The sequence below is a fragment of the Carassius gibelio genome, chromosome A6 (assembly GCF_023724105.1).
Source record: "Carassius gibelio isolate Cgi1373 ecotype wild population from Czech Republic chromosome A6, carGib1.2-hapl.c, whole genome shotgun sequence".
Classification (NCBI taxonomy): Eukaryota; Metazoa; Chordata; class Actinopteri; order Cypriniformes; family Cyprinidae; genus Carassius; species Carassius gibelio.
The window spans coordinates 19144091-19171278 of NC_068376.1; the positions used below are offsets into that span (position 1 = coordinate 19144091).

A 27188-nucleotide genomic window follows, 5' to 3' on the forward strand; every position below is an offset into this window, starting at 1 on the left:
AAAGGGTTGTAGTGTATGACACATTTATAGCTACTTTGTTAAACTTTAGATGTATATACATGGTATATCATTTCATTCTTTAAACAATAGACACAATCCCTCTAAAATCATAGGAGCACAATGTCTACATATCAGTAGACAAGCAGTTGTTTAAAAGTGCACATGGGTTTAGAAAGATCTGAAAAATATCATGGCATTCCATCAATACTTACTAATGACTTTAAAAAAATTGACAACATTATTGGAGAAGACCCATCTGCGGCATCACACATCCACCACATTCACACACAATTACACACACAAGCACCAACACATGCACACTCTGTTTCTCTCTCTCTCTCGTACCCCAAATGTAAAATAATCGGGCTGACAAAAATACAATGAGAGCTTATACACACACAGTGGCAGAACTGAGCATAGTCTCTCTCCCAGTCATCTTTAAAATATTTCAAATATCCTGCACTGGGTTTGTGGCCCAGAACACCTTGGTGACATTGAACAAAGTCTTGAGATTCACCATCATCTCACAGTCAAAAAAAAAGGTGAGTGACAGCTCCTCAGAATACGCCACATTGTCTCGTCTCCTTGATGTGCAGCGCAGGCATTTGTGTCTATCGTTCCATGAAATGTTTTGTTCACTCTCCCCATAAGAAATTCTCATGACATGCAGATGACTCAAATGTGCCATGAATCGTATCCTTCAAAGCTGCTTTGCAGTCTAGATGAGGAGAAATCCTAAAATGGGATCCATAGGCCTAATAGAAAGCTGACAAATTCAGTCTGTCAATCAATTTCATTTTTTCCCCAATCATTACCTCCATCTCCACTCCTCTTAAATAAATAGTAGAAAAATAATCCTTTTAACTTCATTGTTTCTTGGGGGGGGGGGGGGGGGACCATAAGGAGCTTTGTATTGTATACACCTGCCAAATGCACTCCTTATTGACCTCTACAGAGGTCAAAAGTCCGCTCCCATTCTCAACAAGGTTCTCTCCTTGGTTTTGCAGGGCCTGAATGGAGGTGGTGGCTGAAGCTAGAAGTGGCATCAAAGTCAGGGTTGGTGGTTGGTTTGGGGTCACAGGTGGACAGGATCAGCACTCGGCATCCACGCTGTGCACGGTGACGGCAGCCTGGAGATGATGCGTGTGCAAGTGCAGGGGGTGGTGTGTGTGCGGGTGCCGATAGGGGTGGAACTTGTGGCTGAGAAGAGCAGCTGTCTGTGGAGGTGTGTCCAGGTCTAGGTCCTCGTCGTGATTGCCCACATCAACGCCCGCAGAGAGAGGATCATTGTTGCAGGGCGGGTTCTCGCTGTCCTCCTGAGGGCTCATGGTGCTGTAACCTACATATAAACAGACAAGGAATCACAATCAATCTTTTCAGAAGCTACAGTATAAATTCACTTTGAATCTTAAATGTTCTACAAGTGTAGCTAACAGCTCTTTGTATCTCTAAAACAACAGCTGAAGAGATTGGAAATTTGAACTTCGTTATATCACTGTCACTGGTTATAAACATGATCACTTAATTTGCTAATTTATCTATTCATTCTAATCTAACACTCCTCACACAAAACCCAAACATAATAAAGAAACATTAATCTCATTTTGTACTAATCTGACAGACTCGTGATAGCGTAATGTGAAATTACGCCAAGCAGTAAGAGCAGTTTGAATTACAATTAAACTTTTTTACCATTTATAAAGAAAATCTGTATTTTGTGAAAATAATTAAATTTAATTATTTTCATTAATTATTTAATTATTTTATATATATATATATATATATATATATATATATATATATATATATATATATATATATATATACACACATAAAATACAGTAAAAACTGTAATATTGTAAAGTATTATGACAATTTAGTATAACTGTTTCTATTTTAATTTATCCCTATGACAGCAAAGATGAATAAAAAAAACAAACAAAAAAAAAAAAAAAACCCAAGAACAAAAAAAACTAGGAACAAATGTTGATGAGTTATCATCTGAAATATACACCTTGTACAGTGGAAGAGGAGCTCACAATGCATACAAAAACAAACGAACAGTTGGAAACTTAACATAATAACTGTCAAGGCCCAATACAGAAAGCACAAAAAAGGTCCCATCACTGTCAGATTGCCAACTGTCCAGCCACGTGTGACATTTGAAAAGGGATCGTAGGTGAAAAGAAAGGTAAAAAAAACTCTTATGATCCTGACTTTGATCAATGTTTGCATAAGCCGTCTCAGAACGGATCTGGAATCAGCTTCGAAACTCTGCAGTGATGGGATACCAATTCTGGATCGGGATCTATCCCTAAACATATCAAAGAGCCAAGCAAGCAAACAAGTACTAAAAAGCATCCCAGTTCCTGGCAGAAAACGCATTTCTGTTAAGAGAAATTCTTTAAGCCTTGATGTGAAGCAAATACTCCTATATCTACGTTCTACGTTGCTCCTGGTGAAAAATCTCTGTGTTGGTGGAGCGATAATGAGTCAGAGCACACAGGAAAAGGCTTCCGTGCTATTCTCCTGCATACACAAGCTCAAAATCGATATTGCTTTAAAAGACCCCTTAAGCTGGATGACTGAACAGCCAGTGGGAGGCGAACTTTAACCCTGCCAAATAAACATACAGAGAAGACATCTCTGTACTTGGTCTTTGCCACCTTTAACTGTTCTCGCATCTCTCAATCTACCCACTTTGCTGGCTTTCTTCCTCCAGGTCTCTCATTGCACATCTCCTTGTGGGATAGGGCTGCCCTTTCTCCTCTTGCTGGTTACACAATGATCTCCAGAAAGCCTCGTCCCTGAGGGGCGGCAGATTTAGCATGAACTGAAGACTCCATGTAACCCAAGCCTGGAGCTGCCAATGAAATACAGGCCGAACACAAGCATACACTGAGCTCCCTGGGCTTTGCTTTATTTCAATAATAAAACTCTCAATATATTCCTAAATGAGAAATTGGATGGTCACATCTTCGAATTTTTCTTTGACCCTTATTTCAAAAGGATCTTTTTCAGACATACAGTACTAATACCGTTTTTCGTTTAGACTTCGAGGAAGGAGTGCACACATACAAGCACACACATTCTTACCATGGTCACTTTCAGTCCCTGACCTCCCCCAGTACCTCCGTCGTCGTTCTGGGCTGTGTGTGTGCCTCTCAATAACAGCGGCAATGAATCGAGTGTTACTAACTGCAGAGAGAGAGAGAGAGAAACAGAGCCAAACAGTCATATAACAATAAAACACTTGGGTCTCCAGCTGGCCAGTATAGTGTACGAGTACAGATCATTGAAAAGGCAATAACATACTTGTAGATACTTCTCATATAAAGGTTATACTGGGGATGAACTTAAGATAAAAATAAAAAAGATATCACCATATCACTCGTGTCTTATAGCCATTTACTGTCCCCTGTAGAAGACATTATATTTTAGCAAGTTTCTCTGAGAGCATACAGGCCACAGTTTAAACTCTTGGTGTCCTGTACAAAGAGAGAAACCAAATGTTTGGAGGTTTGATCATTAACACTTCTTCCCCCTGGTCAACAAAAATTAAAGATATTAACAGTATGATCAGATTTAGCACTCTCATAGAAATATTACAATATTTGTGATTATCATTTAAATTGGACAGATATGTTTGTCATAAATGAAGATCTCAGGACAACTTTAGTGGGGTTTCAAAGCAGAATATGACTCTCTGTTGAGAGACATGCATCAGTTTAGTGGACACCAGGATATCCTTCATGCTTATCAGGCATTTTAGGGAGACATAATAAGTGAATAGGGAAATGCATTATATATCAATAACTGTGAAATATGAGATGTTATGCGAAAAGTTTACTAAGTTATTACTCTCATTATTTTACTTCCTTTTTTCATTGCATGTTGCCCAAAGATCACAAATTGCCCTAAGTTTGTAAAACAAAAATTTTAATAACTTATAATGCACTTACAATAGCAGTCAATTGGGCAGGCGGCCATTGGAAGTACCTTTCTGTACTGTACATTTTGTCTGTTTTTAAAAACTGAGTCTATAGTAGGAGTATGGTGTTTACATTTTTCCAATCTTTGCTCTGCACTAATAATCAGTATTACATAAATACTGAGTGTTATTCATTTAGATTTCTTACAGTTATGCATTGTTTCATAATGTATGTTTCTTACAGTGATGCAAAGCACAAAAACGGATTAAAAAAACTTTGTGACGTAAATCAGATTTGTATTGTAAATGCCTCTGATTATAAAATGTACGACACATTATCATATTGTCACTAAAGATGAGACCAATTATGACATCAGACTAACCCACATGGCTGTTTGAAGCAATTATCACACAAGAATGGCACAGTACCATCGTGAGCATGAATGCTCGCTTTTTACTCTTGGAGAATAAAACAGCACAGCATACACAAAGAATTCACGGATTATCATTCATTAAAGGGTCTGATGCACTGAATCAGTGAAAAACAGCACTAATGGTACAAAGTATAATACTGCAGATTTGATATACATAAAAAAAACCTCATTGCAATTACTAATGCTGAAATGGCCATTAAAGGTTTTCGGTGTTAATTTGTGTGAAGCTGTGCCAGGCAGGCAAGCAGGTGGGTATCTTACTTATTCCTCTGTCTTCATGACTGTCTTCATCTCTGTCATCTCGCTCGTTGTCCAGGTTGGACATCCTGACGGACATCTCTGATGAAAGCGAGAGAGACAGAAAGAAGAAGATTAGAAAGATGGAGCAACCCTGAACAGATTTGATGTAATATATCTTTGTCTTCTCCTTTGGACCAGGGTCTTTCTCGTAAAAAAGAAGACAGACATCAAATCTCTTCAAATCAATTTTTTGTCAACCAGACATTAAAAAACAAGAAAGCTGATTCAAGGGAATATAGCATTCAAGTCTATTCATTTCTAGAATGCAGATTCAGACTAAAGTGGACTCTCTTAGACAGATTATCTAACTGCAAAACAGAAAACAGCAGCACTTCTCAGACTGATTTAGACAGATTTATACTGCATGCAAGTTATGCCTCCAAGTCGTGGACATATGGAGGTTGAATTTATCTTAGACATCAGGGAGCAAACTGGAAAGGAAGAGCGAATTCAGCTCTTTAAATTACTTTTATATCCTTCTAAGGTCCTTTTAGTGGTGAACTGTGCATTAGTATCTCACACTGAGTAGTACACTTTAAAAGTGCACTCAATAATTTTTCTTCCCTCATTAAAGTGAGTTTTACTTGCTCTTTCTCCGAAACAACTTTCCTTTTCAGGCTGACATCACCAGACTCTTTGTAAGAGATCACTCATCCCCGTCTAAACAATTTTGATAAAAAAAGGTCCCAGTCTACATTTTATAATCCTTGAATGTCTTGTTTCCAACTGAAATATGGTACATAAAGAAAGTAACAAGTGTTATGTGCTGTGACTTTAGTTCAATAAACTTTAATGCGGATTCTTTTTTATTCAGTAGTAACCATTAAAACAAAACCAAATCACATTCGCAACAGAGTAAAACATAGGACTACTTGATTATGGTAAAAAATAATCACGGTTATTTTGGACAATATTATAATCACAATTAACACAAATAGGAGTGAGCGATATCACACTTCTTGAAAATATATATTTTTTCATGATAGCTCTATATCATTAAGTATATTTGCTGGAAACAAGGCTGCTAAGATATCAACATTTATATACCAGTGAAATTTCAGTAAAGTTATTCAGTCTAGAGCAGTAAGTGTTTTTTCTTTGTTTTTTTGTTTGATTAACAATAAGAACAGCAGCAGGTATACGATTATTGTGGTATATCAATTATTGTGTCTTCATAATCTTTGGAAGCCAAAATCAAAACTGACATTCAATTAATTAATTTACATTATTTCGTAAGAAACAATTTCACTTTTAGACTCCAAAAGTGTCCAGCCTCACCCTGGGCAGCCAGCGGGGACATGTGCTGATGGCTGCGACGGTGGATCTGGTGCCTGTATGCATACACAGCCAACACCAGTACCATGATGCATCCCATAATCCCTCCTGCCACTGGCCCCACAGGCGCACTCTTGATCATGTTCAGCGAAGCCAACTCCTCATCTGCACAGAGATGAAAAATACAAAATAATAATTTAATGAAATGAAATAAAGCATACGCACTAGCAAAGATCCTCAAGGCAAAATGTGTGAATCATGGAATTGGTGTTCCTCCAAATTTCTGTGAATAATGTTTCTAAAACAGCAAAACTAAACGAAAGAAAGAAGTAAATTACTATTGGACTACTGTGACCCACCAATGCAATTTATCTACATTTATTATAAACCAAAATAAATATATTAAAGTGCAATAAGTGTCACTACAGAAGTAGTAGCTCACCTAAAATGCCCAGTCCATCCACATAGGGACTCTTGGCACCTACTATCCCTCCAAAACATTCCTTCTGTAGGGCACAGTAAGGCTTATCCAAATGGGTCTTTCCGTCACTGTCCACCATACACCACTCACAGTCCAGAACACCAAAACAGTCACTAAAACCCACACAAATAAAGCACAACATACAAAAACTTGTTTTTGAAAGATATCTTAGTTTACCAAGGCTGCATTTTTTGAACATACAGTAAAACTGTAATATATTATTATTATTATTATTTTATGTTTTCTATTTCAAAACGTTTCTTTTTTTTTTTTTTTTTACATTTTATTTAAAAAAGTAATTTGTTCCTGTGATGACAAAGATTAATTTTCAGCAGCCATTACTCCAGTCTTTGGTGTCACATGATCCTTCAGAAATCATTCTAAAATGCTAATTTAGTGCCCAAGAAACATTTCTTATTATCAGCATGATGATTTTTAAACAATATACTAAAACTAATTTTACAAAAGCTTATAACATTCTATTTTATAAAATGTATACAAGTAGTTTTTAAAACATACTATACTTAGTTCTAAAAAAACGAAAATACCATTTGTCACTACAGATTTGAGTATGTATATTTAATAACTAGTCAAATAAAACACAGTGGAAACACTTCACAATAAGGTTCCATTAGTTCATTTATTAAGAATGAACAATTTTTTTTTTTTTACAGCTTTTATTTAATCTCTGTTAACGTAAGTCATTAAACTAACTGTTCAGTGTAAGTTAATATCAGTTCAGGACTATTAAATAATATGAACTTTGGATTTAAATAATGTTGAAATACCATTAACTAAGATTAATTTATAGAAGTATTTTTTATTTCCAGTTCATACAGTTAACTGATGTTACAAACACTGATTTTGTTCGAGTCTGTGGTGAATGAAAGTGTGTGTCTTTGATTTCAACAGTCCCTGATAACAGCGGAGGTTGTATGATCTTGAGAAACACACATGCTTGTTGTGGTGGTGGTCAGCACAGGTTGTGAATAAGTGATTTGAAATTAGATGTGTCAAGTGAAAGGAGAAACCTCATTACACTCAGAGACTCTGTGTTTCTGTTAAGGTCCTGCTAAGGGCAGACTGATCACAACTGATATAGTATATGTCCGTACCTGCTGGTGAAGCGCTGGCTGCATCTGGTGTTGATACACTGAGGCAGAGTGTCCTGTAGACTGGGCTCAATTACAGTCAAAGACAAAGGCTCCTGGTGCACGTCGCAGCTCGGGTTTCTGTGCGCACACACACACACACACACACACACACACAGTGATAAGGCAAGCTGAGTCAGTTAGACCCTAAATACAACACAGAACTCATTGAAGTCAAAGCTATTTGCAATTACTAAGAGTCTGGCAACAATTTTGTTCTGTAGCTCAATGACATTCAACAGACAATAAATCAACAATTATTATTGCTACACAATGAATACTCAGCCTTTTTGAACACACAGCTCTCTGTAGTAAAGCATACACTTATTAGCATTCAAGTGTACAGTTTTTCATTAAAATGAACAGATGGCACAGTGAAAAAAGTAAATGCCTTGAGACCTCTAAGCTGGGAATATTGCAACAAACCTGAAATAAATGTCTACTGAGGAACAATTCTGAACTAAGTGAGGACACAGGTGGCTGGATATCTATTCATTGTGACAAACAAGAACTTGATGAAGTGACAGGCAGAAGTGTGTGTGTGTGTGTGTGTGTGTGTGTGTGTGTGTGTGTGTGTGTGTGTGTGTGTGTGTGTGTGTGTGTGTGTGTGTGCGTGTGCGTGCATGTGTGTGACAAGTGTGATTCATTCCAGTGCATTCTGATGAGAATCTGGACATGTGGTGCAGTGATTGATTTCTGGATCATATATAGTGGCAGTCTATTCTCCAAGCTCTTAAGAAGTAACCGAAGTAACCTTTGCATCCTAACACATTGTGTACAACAGGTAATATGTTTTAAAATGGGCTCAATGTCTTCAACATGTCTCTCCATAAATAATGCAAGGCTGTCCTGTAAACGGCAGTGGTTTACCTGTTCTCGGCGTTGGTGAGGTTACCAGTGCATTCATTCACCTCTAGAGGGCATTCACAGGGGCACTCACACTCATTCTGCTCCATTCTGGGGAAGATGGAAATACACTTTTAACCTAGAACTATCAACTTCAGTATTATTTATATGAATGGATTTAAGAGTTTGAGATTTGTGGGTATGAGTTTGGTAGTGCAGTCTTATAAATTGAGCAAATCTGTGACTAGGCTTAAGCCTTGTCTGAGAAAAAGAGTGAAAAAAAAATTCATATATATATATATATATATATATATATATATATATATATATATATATATATATATATATATATATATGTATGTATGTATGTATGTATATGTATATGTATATGTATATATATATATATATATATATATATATATATATATATATATATCTCACAATATTAGAGTTTTTTGTAGTTTTTGTTTTGTTTTTTTGTTAGGTTATATTTATAGTAAAAAAAAATAATAATAATAATATAGCCCTTACCAACCCTTAACTTTCGAAAAGTTGAGTAAATAAATAAATAAATATAGATATGCCTTAATATTTACATAAATGAATAGACCACAAATACAGAATGTTATTAGTCGAGTTGTGCAGAGAGAGTACACATTACCTGTGGCAGTTAAGACAGAGACGATCCACAGTACTGCAAGCACAGAAGGCCAGTGAATCACAGGTCTCATTCACAATCCCAGCAAACGCATTGGTTCCTGGGATACGAGTGAGCCGGTACTTTGAGCAGTGACTGCCATGCACAAGGTTTGTCAGATCACCCTGAAAAATGACAAAGCCATAAGCCATTAAAATAAACTCCACTAGGTGGCATCCTACCATCATTAATACATTATACATGGTAAAAAAAAATGCAGGATTATCACTTCAAGCGGAATTCACAGTTGTCTGATATGAAATGATGCACATGAGACTCCACTCACCACAATGCTGGTGTTGAACTTGTAGAAGCGCTGCACAGTACGATCACTGAAGCTATTGCACAGGTTCTTCTTCACAAAGTTGGGATGGTTGAGAATGTCATTGGCCACTAGAGGCTCCTAAAGTCAAGCAAAACAGGAGAATAATATGAACTCGGTAAGCTTGTTTTTCAGCTTCATTACCAATCTCTTAATATAATATGGCTAAAGAATATAAACAGGCCCGTTTTGCTAAGGACAAAAACATAAAAATGCCTATTTTCTTGTTTAAGAGAGGTAAAATTCCTTGCCTTATGAGTAATATGTTGTTGTTCTGCTGGAGCGTGGCCCTTCGGGTCAATCAGAGTCGGATGGGCCACCAGATAGCCTCTGTCCTCCATAATAAAACACCTACACATACATAAAGACCAAGACAAACAGGATCAAGCACTCTGAGCCTGTACAAAGATCCAGAATGACATTTAGAAGGGAAAGGTGGAAGGAAACAGTAGATGGCTTCCTGTATGTTCACAGGGTAGCATCCGCAGCTCGGAGCAGTTCAGGTTATTGTGTGGCTCACTGAAGCATTCCACGTCAATAATCCTGTTTAATGACCATAGCACTGAAAACTCAAAGAACACCGGAGCACAGACAGATAAAGAGACAGAGAGAGCGTGAAGAGGGACAAAGAAAGAGACAAACTGGTAGAAATAGAGTTAAGAAGAAAGAAAAAGGAAGGGGAGAGAGGAATGAGAGAGAAGGGTAAAAGAGAGACAGAAAAAAAGGGAGCGAGGGAAAAATGGGGGCACTGGCACCTAACATTACAGGATGTGCTTGGAATGCAGCCCTAATCAGCTTATCTTCCTTTCCTATCTTCCTCATACTCCGTTTCTTCCCTGGCATTTATATCCTGCATCAGTAGAGTTTATTTGTGCTGCTTGCAAAGGCGAGCATTACTACTGCTTATTCTTAAGGATGTTGTGCTACAGACATGCATGATACCACCAATTGCACGGCTTATTGAGGAGAAGTGTGCTATTGCTATTTTAAACAAAGTTACATATTTCACACTAGGGGCTCAGTGACTACTAGTTAGTGGACTATTTAGTGACTACAAATTTAGATTCCTATTTAGATATGATACAAAAACAAGCATGAAAAACTATTATCATCAGAAGTTGTTTAACATTATGTAATCCTTCTGCCATTTTTGTCCAATTATTATGCCTAAATATTTTAGTAGTGTATAAAATTGAAAACTTTGTGCTCATTCACTCTACAGCTAGGCTTGTGACATCATAAGCAACCATCCAGTGAGTAGAAAATCTTGACAACTGCCACCACACCCTAGTATCATTGCAGTGACTTTTTTTTGTTTGAAAAATGAATAAATAAATAAAATAAGCATAATCTTTCCAGTCTTAATACTTTTCCCTTCTCATCTCTCCTCTCTCTCTACGTCCAGCCCTCCTTCACCGTTTCTTGATCCCCACCTCAGATCGTTCTCCTTCTATCTCCTCCTATCCTAAAAGAGGGAGCTTAGAAGCATGCAGAGAAGGCTAAGTGAATGCCTCTTTCCAACAGAAGCAAATCTGATTAGTTTCATGTGAAAGAGCTTTAAAGAGCCTCTGTGGGGCATCGATAGCTTTAGGTACTACGCCGGACACAGAAGAAATGAGAGTGGTTGTGTTTGGTGGAAAGGCCTTACCGGATTTTGTTGCCCTTGTCCTGGTTGCAGATGGGCAGTAGATCCAACAGAACTTTGTAGAAGTAGCGCAGAGTGAAGTCAATGCCCATAACCGCTACTGTGTAACCGGAGGCCTTTTGTGAACTGGAAAAGGAGGCAGATAAGTGTGTTGAACAATATAGAGAAAAAGGAGATCTACGGTATGATGGGTCACCGCAATGGAGATTTAGATTAGATTGCACTCTCCATATTCACATTTCCTCCTCTTAAGAGAGAACTGATTGGAAAACGTGGAGGGCAAACACTCTTTATCTACACCAGACATTTTGGAACACTGCCAGTTTCAAATAGCTACATCATATCTCTAACACACGCATGCACTGTGCCAAGCACAGAACCGACAGTAATAAGGCAGTTGTTTTTCATTTGCAACAGTTACTATTACATACCACATATGCAACACATTCTAAAGGCAAATCTTAAAAAATAATAATAATAATAAAAAGAGTTTGTTAAGAAAAAGTTACAAAATTAGCTCTGTTTACACAAAACAAAAGTTTCATTTATGGTACATTATAACAAACTTGTCATGTACAATGTGCATGAATTGGATATGATATTGAATAAAAAAAAAATTAAATAATCACTTATGTAACACAGTTGTTGTATGAACTACTTTTACTATATAGAAAGGTGCTTTTTTATTCATTTTTGGAGCTTGACAGTGTAAAGCATTGGCCATTTCATCACAGAGAAAAGAAAACATCTTGAGAGTGGGTAAAATGTTCACGTTAGGGTTGACCTATTCATTTAATTGTCTATATTTAAGTTATTTATATTATCGCTTGTAAAGGCTGATCCATACAAGCATAAAAAACAGTGTATGACTGAACAAAAATAAATATCCACATTATAAATCTTTAACACATAGCAAAAGATGCGTCTAAACCAGCGTTTCGAAACATTTTGACTTCCAGGTCTCCACTATTCTTACATAATTATGACAAAACTGCTTGTGTTAAATATTTCCTTATTAACAGAAACAGGGAGTATACAGTTATTCAGGCGGGAAATACCTCTAGATGTTTTTTAAACATTTAATTAAGTGTTAGAACATTTCTAATATATTATTAATAGTTCATTACTTTAATTATCCTGTGAAAGCTTGCTGAGGCCCCCTGGTTGAGATCCAGTAGGTTTGAATTTGAAATGTGACCCTTAAACAACTGACCTAGAGGCGTGGATAGTGTGGCTGATGGTGACCACATAACCCGCCCCACCAACATCCAGGTAGGGTCCAGTAAAAGTGATGAGACCGGGATTGGCTACAGCATGTAGGTACCTAAAAGACAAAAGGATCACTAATCAGACCACATTTTAAACAAAAATGTACAAATCTACCAAAGTTTGTTTTGTTTTTTCACATACAATCTTAAAAAAAAAAAGGATTAAAAATACACATTTTCTTTGCAGTGTGTGCGGTTGGATATGGACACAAAATACCTTCTTGGGAATCAGTTTGCTAAGCTTAGTTAACAGACTGTGGGATCTGTTGACCAGTGTCCCACTAGGAGTTTGAAGACCTCCATCCTGAGGCTCAAATCTTACCATCGTCTCCTGGTGGGATCGAAGGCTTTGTCCATGAGAGAACCGGGGTAAATCCGCAGCACCCCATTGGGCGTTGCTATGTAACGCCTCACAATGTAGCAGTTGAGGCTGCTCATCTCCATAAGACTCATCCATTCATCTGTCACGTGACTGGTGGCCATCACCTCATTTCTCACAGAAGACTGGAAGACCAAAGGAGCGGGGTGTTAAAGAATTCTACTAAGCAGAGAATCATAAAGACTGGTGCACTGCATTTCCCTAACGAAAAAGAAGAATTAAAGAGGACAGGAAGACTGCCAACCAACAACTGCCAGTTAGGACTGAGAAACTATCCATGTGACCACTAACTGTGAAAGATTGAGCCATTCCCAGGTTGGCTATGAGACATGTGTTGCTGAGATGTGCAGTAAGTACCTTCAGGCCTGGGTTGGCTATGAGCCGGGTGTTGTCACTCAGGTAAGCTGTGTAGTGCTCCACCATGCGCTTGGTCTCTGGCTGACTCAAGTGCTCATATGGAGAGGAGAAACTACCAGCAGACAACATCACTGTGGGACTCTCTGTGAAAAAACGAATGTTAGTACTTTTAGCAAGTGCAGGAAGTTGCAAAGTCTGATGTCATTTAAAATAAATAAATAAACGAATTAGCCCAGACAATAACAGCGTATAATGGTTAATTATTTAAATAGTTAACTACAAGTTACTGATTAATGGTATAAATAAATAATAATTCATGAAATATTCTGAAACATTTTATATTAAATTTTTAAATTAAATTTTAAATATTGCCTTAAAAAAACTGTAGAAGGTGCTAAATAAATTCAGGCAACACAGACTTGTTGCTGCTGTAGTTTCGTTTCTCTGAATTTACTCTGCATCTCTTAATGCACAGCTCTATTTCTAGAGTGTAAAACTCTGTACATTTGTGAAAACAAAAACGTAAGTTAAATGGATTCTGACTAACCTACAGTAAACACCTCTGATTAGCCACTGCTTTCAACAAAGATGCCTGTGATTGGCTAGAATACTCAACGCTGCAAAACCGTTGTAAATAGAAACTTTTGGCTGTGTAATTAGAAACCAGACGGCACACAAAAACACAGGAGCATTTAAAAACTGATTTGAGTTGGTACTACTGGTAAAGTAAAACATTTATTTGGGCTTTGTAGGTAAAAATTAATTTGTTGAGCAAGAATGCAAAAAATCTTAAAATAATGTCTCACTCCATTTTCAGAGAAACATGAGCTCTGCATGGTAAGTCCTAACAACATATGATAATAGCACTATAAAGACTATATTAATGTTTCGTCTGAGCGTACCGACTGTAGCGAGCTGTTTAAAGTGGAGGCAGGAGCTGGGCTGCCCCAGCAGATCCAGGCGGTGGTACAGAAGTTTGCTGCTAGGAGCTGTGTTCAGATTTTTCAGTTGCTTCACCGGGATCTCTGGCTGAACGTAAACTATACACAAGATAAATGAAGTGTCCTGAACCTGCAAATCAAAGATCAAAAGAAGTAAAATGAAGAGAAATACAAAAAAAAGAATAAATCAAATAACGGACAGACATATAGAAGGGTGATTCTACACAGTCTGGTTTTTCCTCCAGCAATGCTTTTTCCACTGTGGAGGAATAGTTTACCAATTTCCAAGCGTAGCTGACATTGTAGGCATCTCGATTGGGATCACGTAGGCGGTTCATGTGCCAAGACAGAGAGGAGTTGACAGGCACAGCAATGACCTGGCTCCCCAGAGGCAGACTAACAAGAAACACACGACATGAGCTTAGCAATCGTGTGAGTAACACGGTCAACTCCAGCAACTGCATGACATCCCATGCACCCCCCTCACCTGAGGATGTTTTGACGCACGGCAGCAAACCCTGGGATGTTCTCATAGTGGATGATGTCTGTATGGAGAGGAGCTTCAGTCATCAGGTATGGACGGGTGAGTGACGGATGCATGAGGGTGTAGCCTGAAAGATATTAAATTAAATTAAATTAAATTAAATTAAATTAAATTAAATTAAATTAAATTAAATTAAATTAAATTAAATTAAATTAAATTAAATTAAATTAAATTAAATTAAATTAAATTATAAAAAATAAACATTATGATCTTTTTCCATTCTTTCTCTGACCATTAGAATTGACTAAATTGCCATTAAGGAATTATTCTCAACTACAAGGGTAAACTCAAAAACTGTGGCCTGCACAACGTAAGGAGAGACATCCTTTGGAAAAGAACTGAGAGGCAGTGCTATCACGTCTCTTTACTGAACAGCTGGAGACAGCAGGTGCCACTTCATTATCCCAGTCATTAAGATGACTGTATACTCTCAGGAGCAGATAATCACCCTCATTTTATCACATATGTAATACAACACACCCTTTTAGTGCAAAGCAGCTATTTCTGGTGGGCTTATCAAATTATTTTAATATGTACTAAGTGGAGGTTAGCAGTGCTGTAAAGTCAGAGAAACTTCACCCTGCAAGGGGAAGTCATGGAAAAATGAATAGAAGTTATTTAGAGCAGGATGGGGTAGGAATAATGTCAAAAAGCCTACATAGCTGAATGTCAGTCTTTGGTGGACAATATTTGCAGAAGCAGGCAGAGGCAACAGCTGCTCTTAAGGAAAAACTAATTTTAAGTCTTTTCTCCCTAAAAAGTTAAAATCCACAGAATTTTGCAGTTCCCACTTCAAGAAACTGGCATGATGTCAGCCGTGGATCTGGCTCTGAGCCACCCAATGTGGGACAGCTGAGGTTAATGGCTTTCAATGCAGTGTTTCGAGTCACTTACAGTCAAGTTGGAAAGTCAAGCTGAAGTGAGGCAAACAGAGAAATATGTAAAACAAGTTCGGCTCATTTTGGCTAATGGAACCAGGTGGTTCTCCACCAAAAACAATCTTCAGTACACGCATCTCCCTACCTTTATTGTCTATGAGGAATGTATATGAGGCCAGGGAATCCTGGTAGTAGGTCACATCCTCCAGTATATATGCCAGATTCACATCCACTCCAACTACACCCAGCAACAAGTTCCCAAAGTAGCATGGCCGGCTGACGGTCATGATGAAACCTACAAACAGAAAAACAGATTCTGTCGCCATACTAATATGTCAAATTATGTAAACAGTAATTTATGAAGAAATATTATTAACTGGGAGCAGCAAGCCATGGCCAAAAGGCAAGTGATACTCCAAAACAACAATAAACAATTTCCAAGTTTCAAACAGATATGCGTTTCTTGGATAACTTTGGCCACTTTCTCTGTAACAGTGGTTGAGAAAAATAAATAAATGATCATTGACATCATCAAATGTTTTTTAAAAATATCTTTAAATTATATATTTTAATTTGTGCTTGTCCCAGACTATTTAAAATAAAAAAAAATAATAATAATAAAATAAAATAAATGTTTACATACTAAATAAAATTATGACTGTTCCTTGGTTTCTTTCAGGCATCATTTCCATCACAGCATAATAAAGTTTTATCAAAATGTTAAAATGATCAATGAGACATTTTTATGAAGCAATAACAAAAAAAAAAAAATCAAGGTAAATATAATTTAATAATAAATAGCTATAATTTTTTTAGAACGACTTTCTGTCTAGCAGCTTCATAACAGCAGACTGCAACTGTGATTTTTGGCTTTACTAATAGTTTAAGTTTATAGTATATAGCACCATGGAAACGTTCTGGTTCAGAGCCACTTCTTCTGAGGTCTTCTGGGTGCATATGGTTTGTCAGAGAGAATGTTAATGTGCCAGACTTGCGCTTTATGCCAAGTTCAAGCTCTAAACTTACCGTCTCCCATCTGGTCTGCATAAGGCAAGCTGAAGGAGGCCACGTCGATCATTCGATTGGGGAGGTTGATGTAGAAGCGGCCCACAGTGGTCTCCAGGTTACTGAGCTGGTTCAAAACCATCATACTTCCCTTGACGACGGGCAGGGCAGAACGATCCGGGACGCCATACTTAACAGAGTTCTGCTCGGCCAGGTCTCGCAAGAACGCCAGCTCCTTGAGTCCCGTTACTCCTTCTGAGGACAATTGTTAAAAACCAAAAAATTGAAACGGACATTTCTACTCAATATCTATGTGCTGTGTGTCTCTTGTGCACTCACTTAATTTTGGAACAAAAATCTAATTCAATCTAAAATATCTAAAGTTTTTGCCTCTGTGGCCCATTTAGAGTGCAGTACAGTAATAGAAAGCCATTCATATCCACATGGATTGCTTAATCGCAGAGCTAAAAATCACACTTATCTATTTCCATCATGAAATGGTTGTTTTGGACCTTTAACAAAAAGAATAGGAGGCATCTGTAAGTCAGTCTTTCATTTTTGGAGGAACATTCAATTCTGTTCAACTTTTATTGGACTGGACATACATTTTAACACTTCAGTCTATTAATCTGATACTGTGACAGGTTTTAATATGTGAATATAAAACAACTTGTCATAAATTAACCAGACTTCAAATAAACAAGGAAATATGAGTAATTCCCTGTGTGTGTGTGTGTGTGTCCATCAGAGCCTCACAATACCTAGTCAATGTAGCATAACCTGCATTGACAAGCTAATCAATCTGAATCATATCTCTGAGTCATCCAGTGCATGAAAAAAGGCCTTTCTCACTCTTTCATGTCATTGAGTGGCCTTTGATGTATTGTTGCATTCCTCTTTCTTCTTTTCGTTGATCTCCATTTAAATTTTCACGATGCCAAAGTAATGTGTGCTTATTGCAGGCTAATACAAGCAGGGAGAGGAACAGCTGAGGAGAGCAATATAATGGAGAGTGGTTTCTTACAGTGGACGTGTAAACATGCACACACAAAAAGATGAAGAAGAAAGATGAAGGGGCGTCAAAAAAAGCGGAGTATATTTTGAAACGGCACAAACATCAATAAAGGTGTTCACCATGAGGCCCCGTTGGCTGTGAGACAGAGCCAATAAAAAAGCTGCACTCTTTGGCGATATCTCACCGTTCATGAGAGCGTAGGTGAGGATCATGACAGAGTTGTTGAGGTGACGGTTCTCCTCTTTGACCACGCTCAGGGTCGCTCTCTTTTCGTGCTCAGATGAGTCTCTGGAGGTGATGCCTGATGACAGGTAGATTATCACCATGTCCGTGTCTGTGAGAGGGAAGATGATCAACAATCAATCATCTGAATATAATAACTGACCTTGAGGCAACCAGAGACCATAAACACCTAGACACTGTGTATAATACATTACATCTTGCCCCAATAACAATGTGGCAACTTCTGTGTGGTTATAATGCAGCCTTTCTGCTGAAATCTGCCTTCATTATAGTTGACTCTTGTCTGACTGTATGCTAATGTGGTTAATTGTGTGCATTTCAATACGATCATAGAGAATTTTTGGTAATGCTTTACTTAAAGCCTTTCTGTATAATGCATTGTAAAGTTATTCATGATGCATCTTATAATGCATTATATATTTTCCTAACTGTAACCAAAGTTAAAATGCATTATAATATTCTAAAATTGCTTGTTTGTCACATGTAATGCATTAATAAAAAGGAAGAATGAACTTTCTAAAAGAGAGTTCAATGAATAGATATGTATTATAATGCATTATAACAATGGTTACAATTATTCATTAGAAAATTACAATGGTGCTTTACAAGGCATAATTACTGCTATAAAATTATATATATATATATATATATATATATATATATATATATATATATATATATATATATATATATATATATATATATATATATATGAAATTAAACATTAAAGAAGGCTTTTTTTAACACTAAACAATAAATACATAGTAAAGGTAAGAAATTACAGGGCACAGTGTTTGTAAATCTAATGTACATAAGCTTTGACTCTTACTAGTCGGTTGTCTAATGACATTGCTTGTGTTCCTCAACAACTGAAAGGCTTTCTGGAAGCCAAGTGCATGCTGGGTAGAGCTGTCAGATGCTTTAATGTTGTTGATGAAGGTGCTCATCTTCCTCTTAGTCTCGCTGGTAGCGGGAGAGAGGAAGCTCTTGTAGCACTGATCCAGAGAGCAGGAACGAACAGTATCTGCTATGGTCAACACTGAGATCTGAGGGGAACAAGAGGATGTTGAGTGCCAAAAGAACAAATGCAATCAGTGGAAGGTGTATGATGATGATGATGATGATGATGTCACTTCCTTACTTTATCATGTTCATCAATGGAGTTGAGGATGATTAGCGCAGCGTCGCGGGCGATCTGGAGTTGGGTCTCAGTGACGGAGGCACCATGGTCTATGATCACTACAATATGTTTCGACTGCGGCCTTACTGCTGAAACATACACAGGCCTGCCAACACACAGAAACAAAGATTTACAATCTACTGATTTGCAGAAAACAAGAACTCCGCAGAATGACTTTTCCTGGCATCATTCCCTCTTTACTACAGTTCTTGTGCAAGAGATCCTGCACTCTATTGTGTTGTTTTGGAAACCCTTTTCAACTCAAACACTACAAAAAACTGTCCATAATGCCTAAATCTCGTACATACATCAGACTGAAAACCAGAGTACCAGAGTTTAAATTAAAAAATTAAAATTCAAAGATTCAATTTATGCATTTAGCAGACGCTTTTATCCAAAGCGACTTACAGTGCATTCAGGCTATCAATTTTTACATATCATGTGTTCCCGGGGAATCGAAAGTTTATTGTGCAATCTCAAACAGGAGAAGAGAAGTCATCAGAAATGAGCCCATCTTTCAGCAGAGGCACACATTGCCCACAATACTGATTCCAGTGGGGTTTAGTAGAGGCGACCCTGCATTCCAGTAAAGGGCATGGGGGCTATTGTAACTACATTAATCAGACCAGCCACACAAGACGCTAAATTCTGAGGTGCCCATGACAGCGTGAGGGTGGTTAACTTAGTTTTTGTGCAAAAAGAGAAAATAATCTTTAGTTGGTCTCTAGCTAAAAGATGGAGACAGAAAAAAAAGAGACAAATCAGTTAATTAAAACTACTAAAATAAAGAGTTTTGTCTTTACAAATATGTACTTGGCTAAAATTACTGAACATTTCTAAACAGAATCAGTCTAAACAGCTTCTTTTAAAAAGGCAGTGTTGGAAAAAGATGTACTTACTCTAGATTGTGTGCATGAATGTGTTTAAAGTTATTAAAACAGGAAAGCAAAAAAAAAAAAAAAGCAAAGAAAGTCTCATTACCAAGTATGCTCTAAAGACATGGGATTCAATACCTTGATGTTGGGTATATAAGTATAAATCTAATCTAATCTTAATATATCAGGGCAGTGAATGTGGGTGTGTGAGTCAGTGAGTGAGTAAGTGACAGAGAAAAGAGAGAGGGAAAGCTCTTTGTACCTGCTCCTGTGCTCGAATGTGCCCTTGCAGTGAAACTTGTGAGCAGGAAACACAGTGAAAATGCCCTCCTCTGAGCTGAAGTACTGCCACTTGATCCCTGGATTGGACTTGAGGTTGTCTGCCAACACTAAAGTAAATGAGAAAGCAAGAATAGTTTGAAAAGTTTTATATATTTTGTATTACTCTGTGGTCTCATATATATTATTATATATATATATAGACACACATATATCAGTTACTCCAGGATTTCTGGATTTTGCAATCGTAAACGAGCAAGCAAACTCTGCAATTTTGCCAACCCTCAGAAGACCTCAGATGATGCTAACCCTGAAACAACATACAGAACTACCAAATTTTGCTATAAGTTTGTTTGCATCATATAATAATTGCTGTTAGTAGTGTTCATCGTCTATTTGATTACGTCTTTAATTGATTCTTCTGTACATTTCTGCCATATGCACAAACTGACAGTCACCACTGATAAGCTACTACTAAATATTATAGACATTTTCTGTAAAGTTGCTTTGCGACGATTTGTATCATAAAAAGTGATATACAAATAAATTGGAATTGAATTACGCAGTGCAGACCGTTTATCTGCTTGAGCCGGAGCCGTGGGCTGATCACATGACACTGATATACACAGTACTGATATACACAGAATCAACATCTCTGTGAAATCTTGTGAGAAGCATTCAAATTCAGCGAAGAATTCAGTTAAAGCTCAGATATCAGAACAAACGCCACTGATGTGGAAAACAGGAAAAACATTGTTCAATAAACACAAATCTCCACCCCAAACTACAGGAACAACTTGGGGCAGAAATGGTCTAATGTTTTCGAGTGTTTTTAAATGCTTCATACAACTTTACGCTTTAAGTATTACCGAACTGAAAAGTTATTTTTAATATGACAACATTTGTTCATCCTTCATAGGTTTCCCCCATGTGTAAAACTAAAAGTTTAATAATGTAGGAAAGCAAACAATTTTTTTTTTTAAATAAAAAAGATATTATTTTACCACTAGTAGATGGCTGCAGAGAAGTACTTAAAGGCAATTTCCACTCCCTAATATGTTAAATATATATATATATATATTTATATTCATTAAAATATATTTAGACATCATGAATGTCAGTAATAAAAGTAAATTTTTATCAGATGTTATATATTACCTCCATAAGACATCTCCTAAAACATCTGCGGTATACTCTGATAAATGATTCATAAGCAGTTTTACATGCATTCTAATAAATGTCTATTTGACATCTGAAAGAAAACATCTTAGAGACATATTGCAGATAAAAAAGTACTCTTTAATATGTAAATGCAGACATCAAATAGACGTCTTCAAGATGTGCGATTAGGGTGAGTGCTTTACTGTCACGTGCTGGTGCCACCTTCTGTAGAACTTAATGGCACTAGTGTTGGTGTCGTAAAACATTCGTCTGGAGCCTATAGAGTGGTTCTCGAAGTCAGAAAAGTCATAACAGTGTTAGAAGAATGTTGTCTGTGGTATATTTTCACTGCTATACAATAAGAAATGCGACACACACACACATACATACATACACACATACATACATACACACATACACACACACACACACACACACATACATATATATATATATATATACATATATATATATATATATATATATATATATATACATATACATATATATACATATATATACATATATATATATATATATATATATATACTGTATAAACAAATAAGTAAACAAATCACTACTTGTCGAGTCATACATAATCATTAAAGTCTAAAGCATTCTTTCATAGAAACAGTATCTAAATGTCACAAACTCTTTAAGACAATCACCCAGAACTAATTTAATATGCCATGCAGCATGGACCTATTTGAATGGTGTGTGCACTTGAAGCAGGCAGCTGTAGGGTTTGTGTCATTTGAACAGGTCCCAGCTGTGTGACGACCAAAGCCCGGTCAAGCTGATCCTTTCCAAACACTCGAAAAGCACAGTGATCACCACTCTGCAGTCATCTATTCAAGTGTTTATTTACTTCACAGGAGCCGGGAAGTGAAGGAAAGTGGGGAAAAGAACAAGAAAAGACAGGAAAAGTAGGAGTACAACTGAAAGAGAGGCGGTGAAAGTATTCAGGAGGGCAAACGTCTATATGTAGGATCCTTTTCAGAAATGTATTTTAGTAATATTATGTAAACCTTTCACACCCAGAGTTAAAAAATGACCAGAAATTTTTTTTTAGGTCACATAAAAAGGAAGAATGAGTGCTATAAGAGGTTACTCGGGTCAATGAGATGACCTGTGATTCATCCATTCCACTTAAACGTCACCATCTTTAAGTGGTTTGAGTGATTCATAATGTAAACTCAAATAATACAAATATTATATAATATAATATAATTAAGAAATAATGAAAAAAGAAAGGTTTATTACAGTAAACACTAGCTTTAGGTGCCACAGAGAATTGCAATAGCATGTCCTAAATCTGATCAAAATAAACACAGCTCATCAAATTGCTGTGGAAACATGCAGAAGAAGAAAAATGGATGCTAAGCATGAACAGGCATCCCAACCACAAATGAGCCTTCAATCCATACCCGAAGTATAAACAGGAAATTTACAGCATGTTAACAGCTTCAAAAAAATCATACACATGTGCCGCCCCATAGTGCTTAACACCCCATCCAGTGTTTAGTCATGACGAGACAGCCCTTCATTCAACTTTAAATCTCCACTGACTGTTATATTTCTTCTCGCTTACATTGCTGTCAATTTCAAGGTTATTATAAACTCCGAAAAACTTTATATTTGAATTTTCCTCATGTAAACCCTTTCTCATCCAGCCAATTGTATTTCTCGCAGAGACATTGATAAACCAAAAGTTGTGTCTCAAGTAGGATGCAAAATTATTTGAGCATCCCAAATTGTAGTAAACGGCAGTGGATTTTTAAGAATTGCACATCTGCACATGCTTGTGTGGCTAAAATTTACCACAATCCCTTGTAATCTATCACAAGAGTTTGTGACTGTTGTGCAAGTTCCAATCCCCCATAAAATGTAATCCTCAACTTGATTAAAAAAATGACTAATTACTGTTATGCTAAGCTATTAGGCTAAGCTGTTTATTTTACTAATCTAAGGCTAACTGTGAAACTGTACTAACTTGGCTAACTTAGCACTTATTTTGCACTTATTTTTCTATCAGCAACAAAATTAGTACATGCTTTAAGTGCTTATAAAGTTGGGATACAGCTTTATGACAGTTGGGAGAACTCTGAGAAATAAACAGACAGAGATGTGAAGAGGAGTAAAGGGTGAAACAAAGGACACCAAAGGGGGGGGGGGGGGGGTATTGGGAAAGAGGAACCAAACTAAACCCTACAAACTAAATCAAAGACATCACACTCAAACACAACATTATCTCTCTTTCTATCTCTCTCTCCAGGTTTTTCCTCCCTCGTAATTGTTTTGTCTCTCTCCGCCCCCAAACATTTCATCAATGTTTAGACTATCAGGGATCAAAAGTGACTGATGACTGCCTGCATGGTTTAGCAGGGTCAGAATTCAATGACAAATGGAGAAAGAGTGGTAACATGAACTCCTGATAACTACATTACAAAAATAAGCATCTGTATGAAGATGAATTGGGATAATCTGTTCTGGAGTGAAAGCAAGCGTGTGAGGCCAGAAGAAGAGAGAGTCTGAAACAAAGTCATTGAAAAAAAAAAGAAAAAAGAAAAGAAAAGGCAACTGTGTTTAACACTAAACCTAAGAATGAACTGTGCAGTTACAGTACACTACAATGTCCTTTCTCTCCCTAAACTTAAGTACTGATGGTTAAAAAAACAAGTCTCATTTCTTCAGAGTTTTTTTACCTTTTTATAGTAATAGTAAAATATATAATAGGGTGCCTATGTAAGCTAATTCACAAATGAATGACAATTTTAAACTATTTTAAAGAACTGATCCAAAGGAATCAAGTTATAGTTGGATTCAGTTTACCCACTTGCTGGATCCATCACAGAGGTTAACTGAATTGTACTGAATTAAGTGAGAATCAGTACAATTTATATTGTCTATATTTAGTTAAAACAATTATAGGGGTCTTGGGGGGTCTTTCCTGTTGCAAAACACTGATGAATCTGATATGAAGATAAATCATGATAAATCACGAGTGGGATCGGTATCGGCCAAACTTAATGTTTGTTTTATTCAATCATTCTTTTTATTTATTACTGTTAAAGTTCAAATTTTGTTCAACAGCTTTTAACTTAATAATTTTAAAGGAAAACTCCGACTTTTTGGGACTTTAGCTTGTTCGGAGTATCCATACAGTATCCATAGAGTTAGATAAGTCCATACATACCTTTTTCATTTCTGTGCGTTCTGTAAGTGTTATTTGACGCACCCACCGCTAGCCTAGCTTAGTACAAACAGGGCGTCTCGTGTGCTGCGCTAATCACTCCGCCCAAGTAGCCACTCCGCCCAAGTAATGTTAGCTGTGCTCCTACGCCTAGTGAGAATATAGTTCCCAGTATTTATACGATTAAAAATGGTCTCCGTCTCATATAGCCTTGTTATTTGTACACGCTGAGACTATACAGATCACAACATGTAAATAGGAAAATGTTTGCATTATTTTGTCACTTATTGGGATTACTATGCTACCATTATCCATTTACATCCAGTCTTTGTGCTAAGCTAGGCTAGCGGTGGGTGCGTCAAATAACAAAAAGTCGGAGTGTTCCTTTAAGGGGTCCAAAATAATTAAGTCTGAATTAAGACTTATAGTCCTGTGTAGACAGCACTTTTTTTTTTGCTCGACTGCAATATTTTGATTGAAAAAATGAGAATCGTGGTCTCAATTCCCCCTTGAGAAAAATCACGATTCACATTTAAGCAAGAATCCTGCAGTCTTAATAGAAATTGATAAAAACATGCACTTCCTGATTGATGGGGAAGAGCAGATATAAAGGGAAAAGAGCACAGAGTTACAAAGCTGTGGTCAGTTAAAAGAGAAGGAATAAAAACAGAGAGATGAGAGGAGATTGAATAAAAAAAGTATTTCCACACGCAAATGAGCGAGGTCACGTATTCAACAGCATTGTTCATTTTTGTCTCACTCAAAAGGCCAATAAATCTTTGATGATTTGACGTCAGAAAAGCAATATTGTTCTTTGTGAATGGTTGCTATGGCAGCAGCAGGATAAGTGGAAATTGGCTTTGGGTTTTTGAAGCTTAGACACTGTCTGTGTTATACACACCAGAGTTGAGGTCTCGTCCTGGGTTGAAAGCTCGGCTATTGACGGTAGGGGAGAGGCGATCACAGCTGATGGTCTTCGAAACATTGGCATTAAAATGACCGTCAAACCTGAAATCAGAGAGAAGACAAAACATCAATACAGATTCTTTTATCTCGGCGATAGTTAGAAAGTGACTGAAGGATACACAGTCCAGCACTTGATTGGTAAGTGTTCAGTTAGTTCAAGGCCTCAGTCAGGAAGAAAAATGAAGCTGAAGTGTTTCTCATTCTATAATAATAGATTTTACAGTTGTGTGGTAAAAACCCCTGAGGAAGACTGAGTCGATATCTATTTCTACCAGCTGCAGAGCTCTTCTGCTGAAGATGAAAGAGGAAGATGGAGGGATGCAGTCTGAGGGGAGAGAAGGATGACGAAGAGCAGATGGAAGAACCCTTTAGATTTTATGCACAGAATCCAAATCTTTCAGACAGGCATGAAGAGGCAAATTTACAGATAACATTTGAATATAAAAATAAACAGCAAAAAATGGCACACCTGTTCAAGCATTTGGGTTCAGTAAGCTTTTTCCAAATACTTCTTGAAAAATACTTTCATTCATCAAATATGCATTAAATTGTCAAAAAAAAAAAAGACTGTAGAGACATTTTTAATGTTACAAATTACTTTCTTTTCAACTCTCTATTCATCACAAAATCCTGAAATAATACCTAACACTGTTTCCACTAAAATATTATGCATAATTATAATGATAAAAAAAGGGTTTCTTGAGCACCAGATATTACAAATAATAATAAATAATGTGTTTTCTGAAGTTTCTGAGTAGTGGCTGCTTAAAATTCAGAATCATAAATTTCAAACATATTAAAAGAGAAAACGGTTATTTTAAAGCATAATAATCCTTCGAAACATTTTTAAAATGTTACTTTTTTTTACTGTATTTGATTAAATAAATGCTATGGTGAGCATAAGAGAATGCTAAACTAAGAAAACTTCCCAAAACATTAAAAAAAAGTTTAAATGTAAAATATAGAAATACAGAAAAAATAAAAAAATAAATTACATCTAAAAGGTTTAGAAGCATGTCTTACTAATATTCCATCAAAATTCTAATCTTCAAGGTAAAGAGTAAATGCTAAATATATATAAAATAATTTTACTTAAACTTAAGACAAGTGTTACTTGTCAAATTGTATGTCAGACACAAGACCTGTTTATTTAATGTATTAATCCAATAACGAATTGCACAAAACACACTTTGGTTGGCAAAAAAACTAGTTTATCCACACTTCAAATAAAAAAAAAAGTCTTAATCAATCTTACTTTATCTTATATAGTTTTGCTCATGGTTTGCAAATCAGGATGGTATTTGATCCACCCATTTTGCCATTTGTCTAATCTGTCTGTTTTTACCAAGATGAATTTACACTTATATATACTCTTTCTTGTCTATTCAGAATATACCGCAAACAAATATTTCATAGCCACCCATTATTCTGCTGTTTCAGGTCTCTGCCTGTACTAATTGAGCACTGATCTAAACAGTGTCTCCAGAGATCTTGCTTTCATCTCCCTTATGACTCTACAAAAACACTTCTACACACACACACACACACACTCCGTAACAAGCTCTAGTTATTATTTCCTCGTCATCTGCCAACCAAATGTGTCCTGATGGCAGTTACTGCATATATCTTTCTGTTCTTCTTCACACAATCCCCATAATGCACCGTATTTGTTCTTTGCCACATGAACTACGCATTTTCTTTTTCATCCCCCATTACTAAACTAGTGTCTTTCTCACCATCGGGTTCATTTCTCTCTCCACATTATCGTCATCTCACAGAGCCAGAGCGGGGCTGTGGTATGATTGACAGCTGCTGTGATGTG

The 27188-nt window shown here is 36.7% G+C and overlaps 1 protein-coding gene across 2 annotated transcripts in view; it reads right to left on the reverse strand.

The window, feature by feature from the left end:
- The window catches only part of LOC128015623 (VWFA and cache domain-containing protein 1), a 66820-nt gene continuing 39632 nt past the window's right edge, over window positions 1–27188 (reverse strand). The window contains exons 4-27 of one of the 2 annotated variants that reach the window (XM_052599634.1): window positions 25302–25408; window positions 20030–20156; window positions 18854–18998; window positions 18542–18758; window positions 17654–17803; window positions 16476–16709; window positions 15595–15744; window positions 14515–14638; window positions 14306–14423; window positions 13989–14157; window positions 13087–13229; window positions 12673–12854; window positions 12296–12406; window positions 11086–11208; window positions 9689–9788; window positions 9402–9518; window positions 9080–9240; window positions 8443–8529; window positions 7537–7653; window positions 6383–6534; window positions 5944–6105; window positions 4627–4704; window positions 3097–3198; window positions 1–1339 (exon numbers count right to left, since the gene is read on the reverse strand). In XM_052599634.1, the coding sequence (XP_052455594.1) occupies window positions 1092–1339; window positions 3097–3198; window positions 4627–4704; window positions 5944–6105; window positions 6383–6534; window positions 7537–7653; window positions 8443–8529; window positions 9080–9240; window positions 9402–9518; window positions 9689–9788; window positions 11086–11208; window positions 12296–12406; window positions 12673–12854; window positions 13087–13229; window positions 13989–14157; window positions 14306–14423; window positions 14515–14638; window positions 15595–15744; window positions 16476–16709; window positions 17654–17803; window positions 18542–18758; window positions 18854–18998; window positions 20030–20156; window positions 25302–25408 (3424 nt within the window). In that variant the 3' untranslated portion in view covers window positions 1–1091. The remainder of the gene's footprint in view (window positions 1340–3096; window positions 3199–4626; window positions 4705–5943; window positions 6106–6382; window positions 6535–7536; window positions 7654–8442; window positions 8530–9079; window positions 9241–9401; window positions 9519–9688; window positions 9789–11085; window positions 11209–12295; window positions 12407–12672; window positions 12855–13086; window positions 13230–13988; window positions 14158–14305; window positions 14424–14514; window positions 14639–15594; window positions 15745–16475; window positions 16710–17653; window positions 17804–18541; window positions 18759–18853; window positions 18999–20029; window positions 20157–25301; window positions 25409–27188) is intronic. The other variant, XM_052599635.1, reaches the window with a different exon arrangement.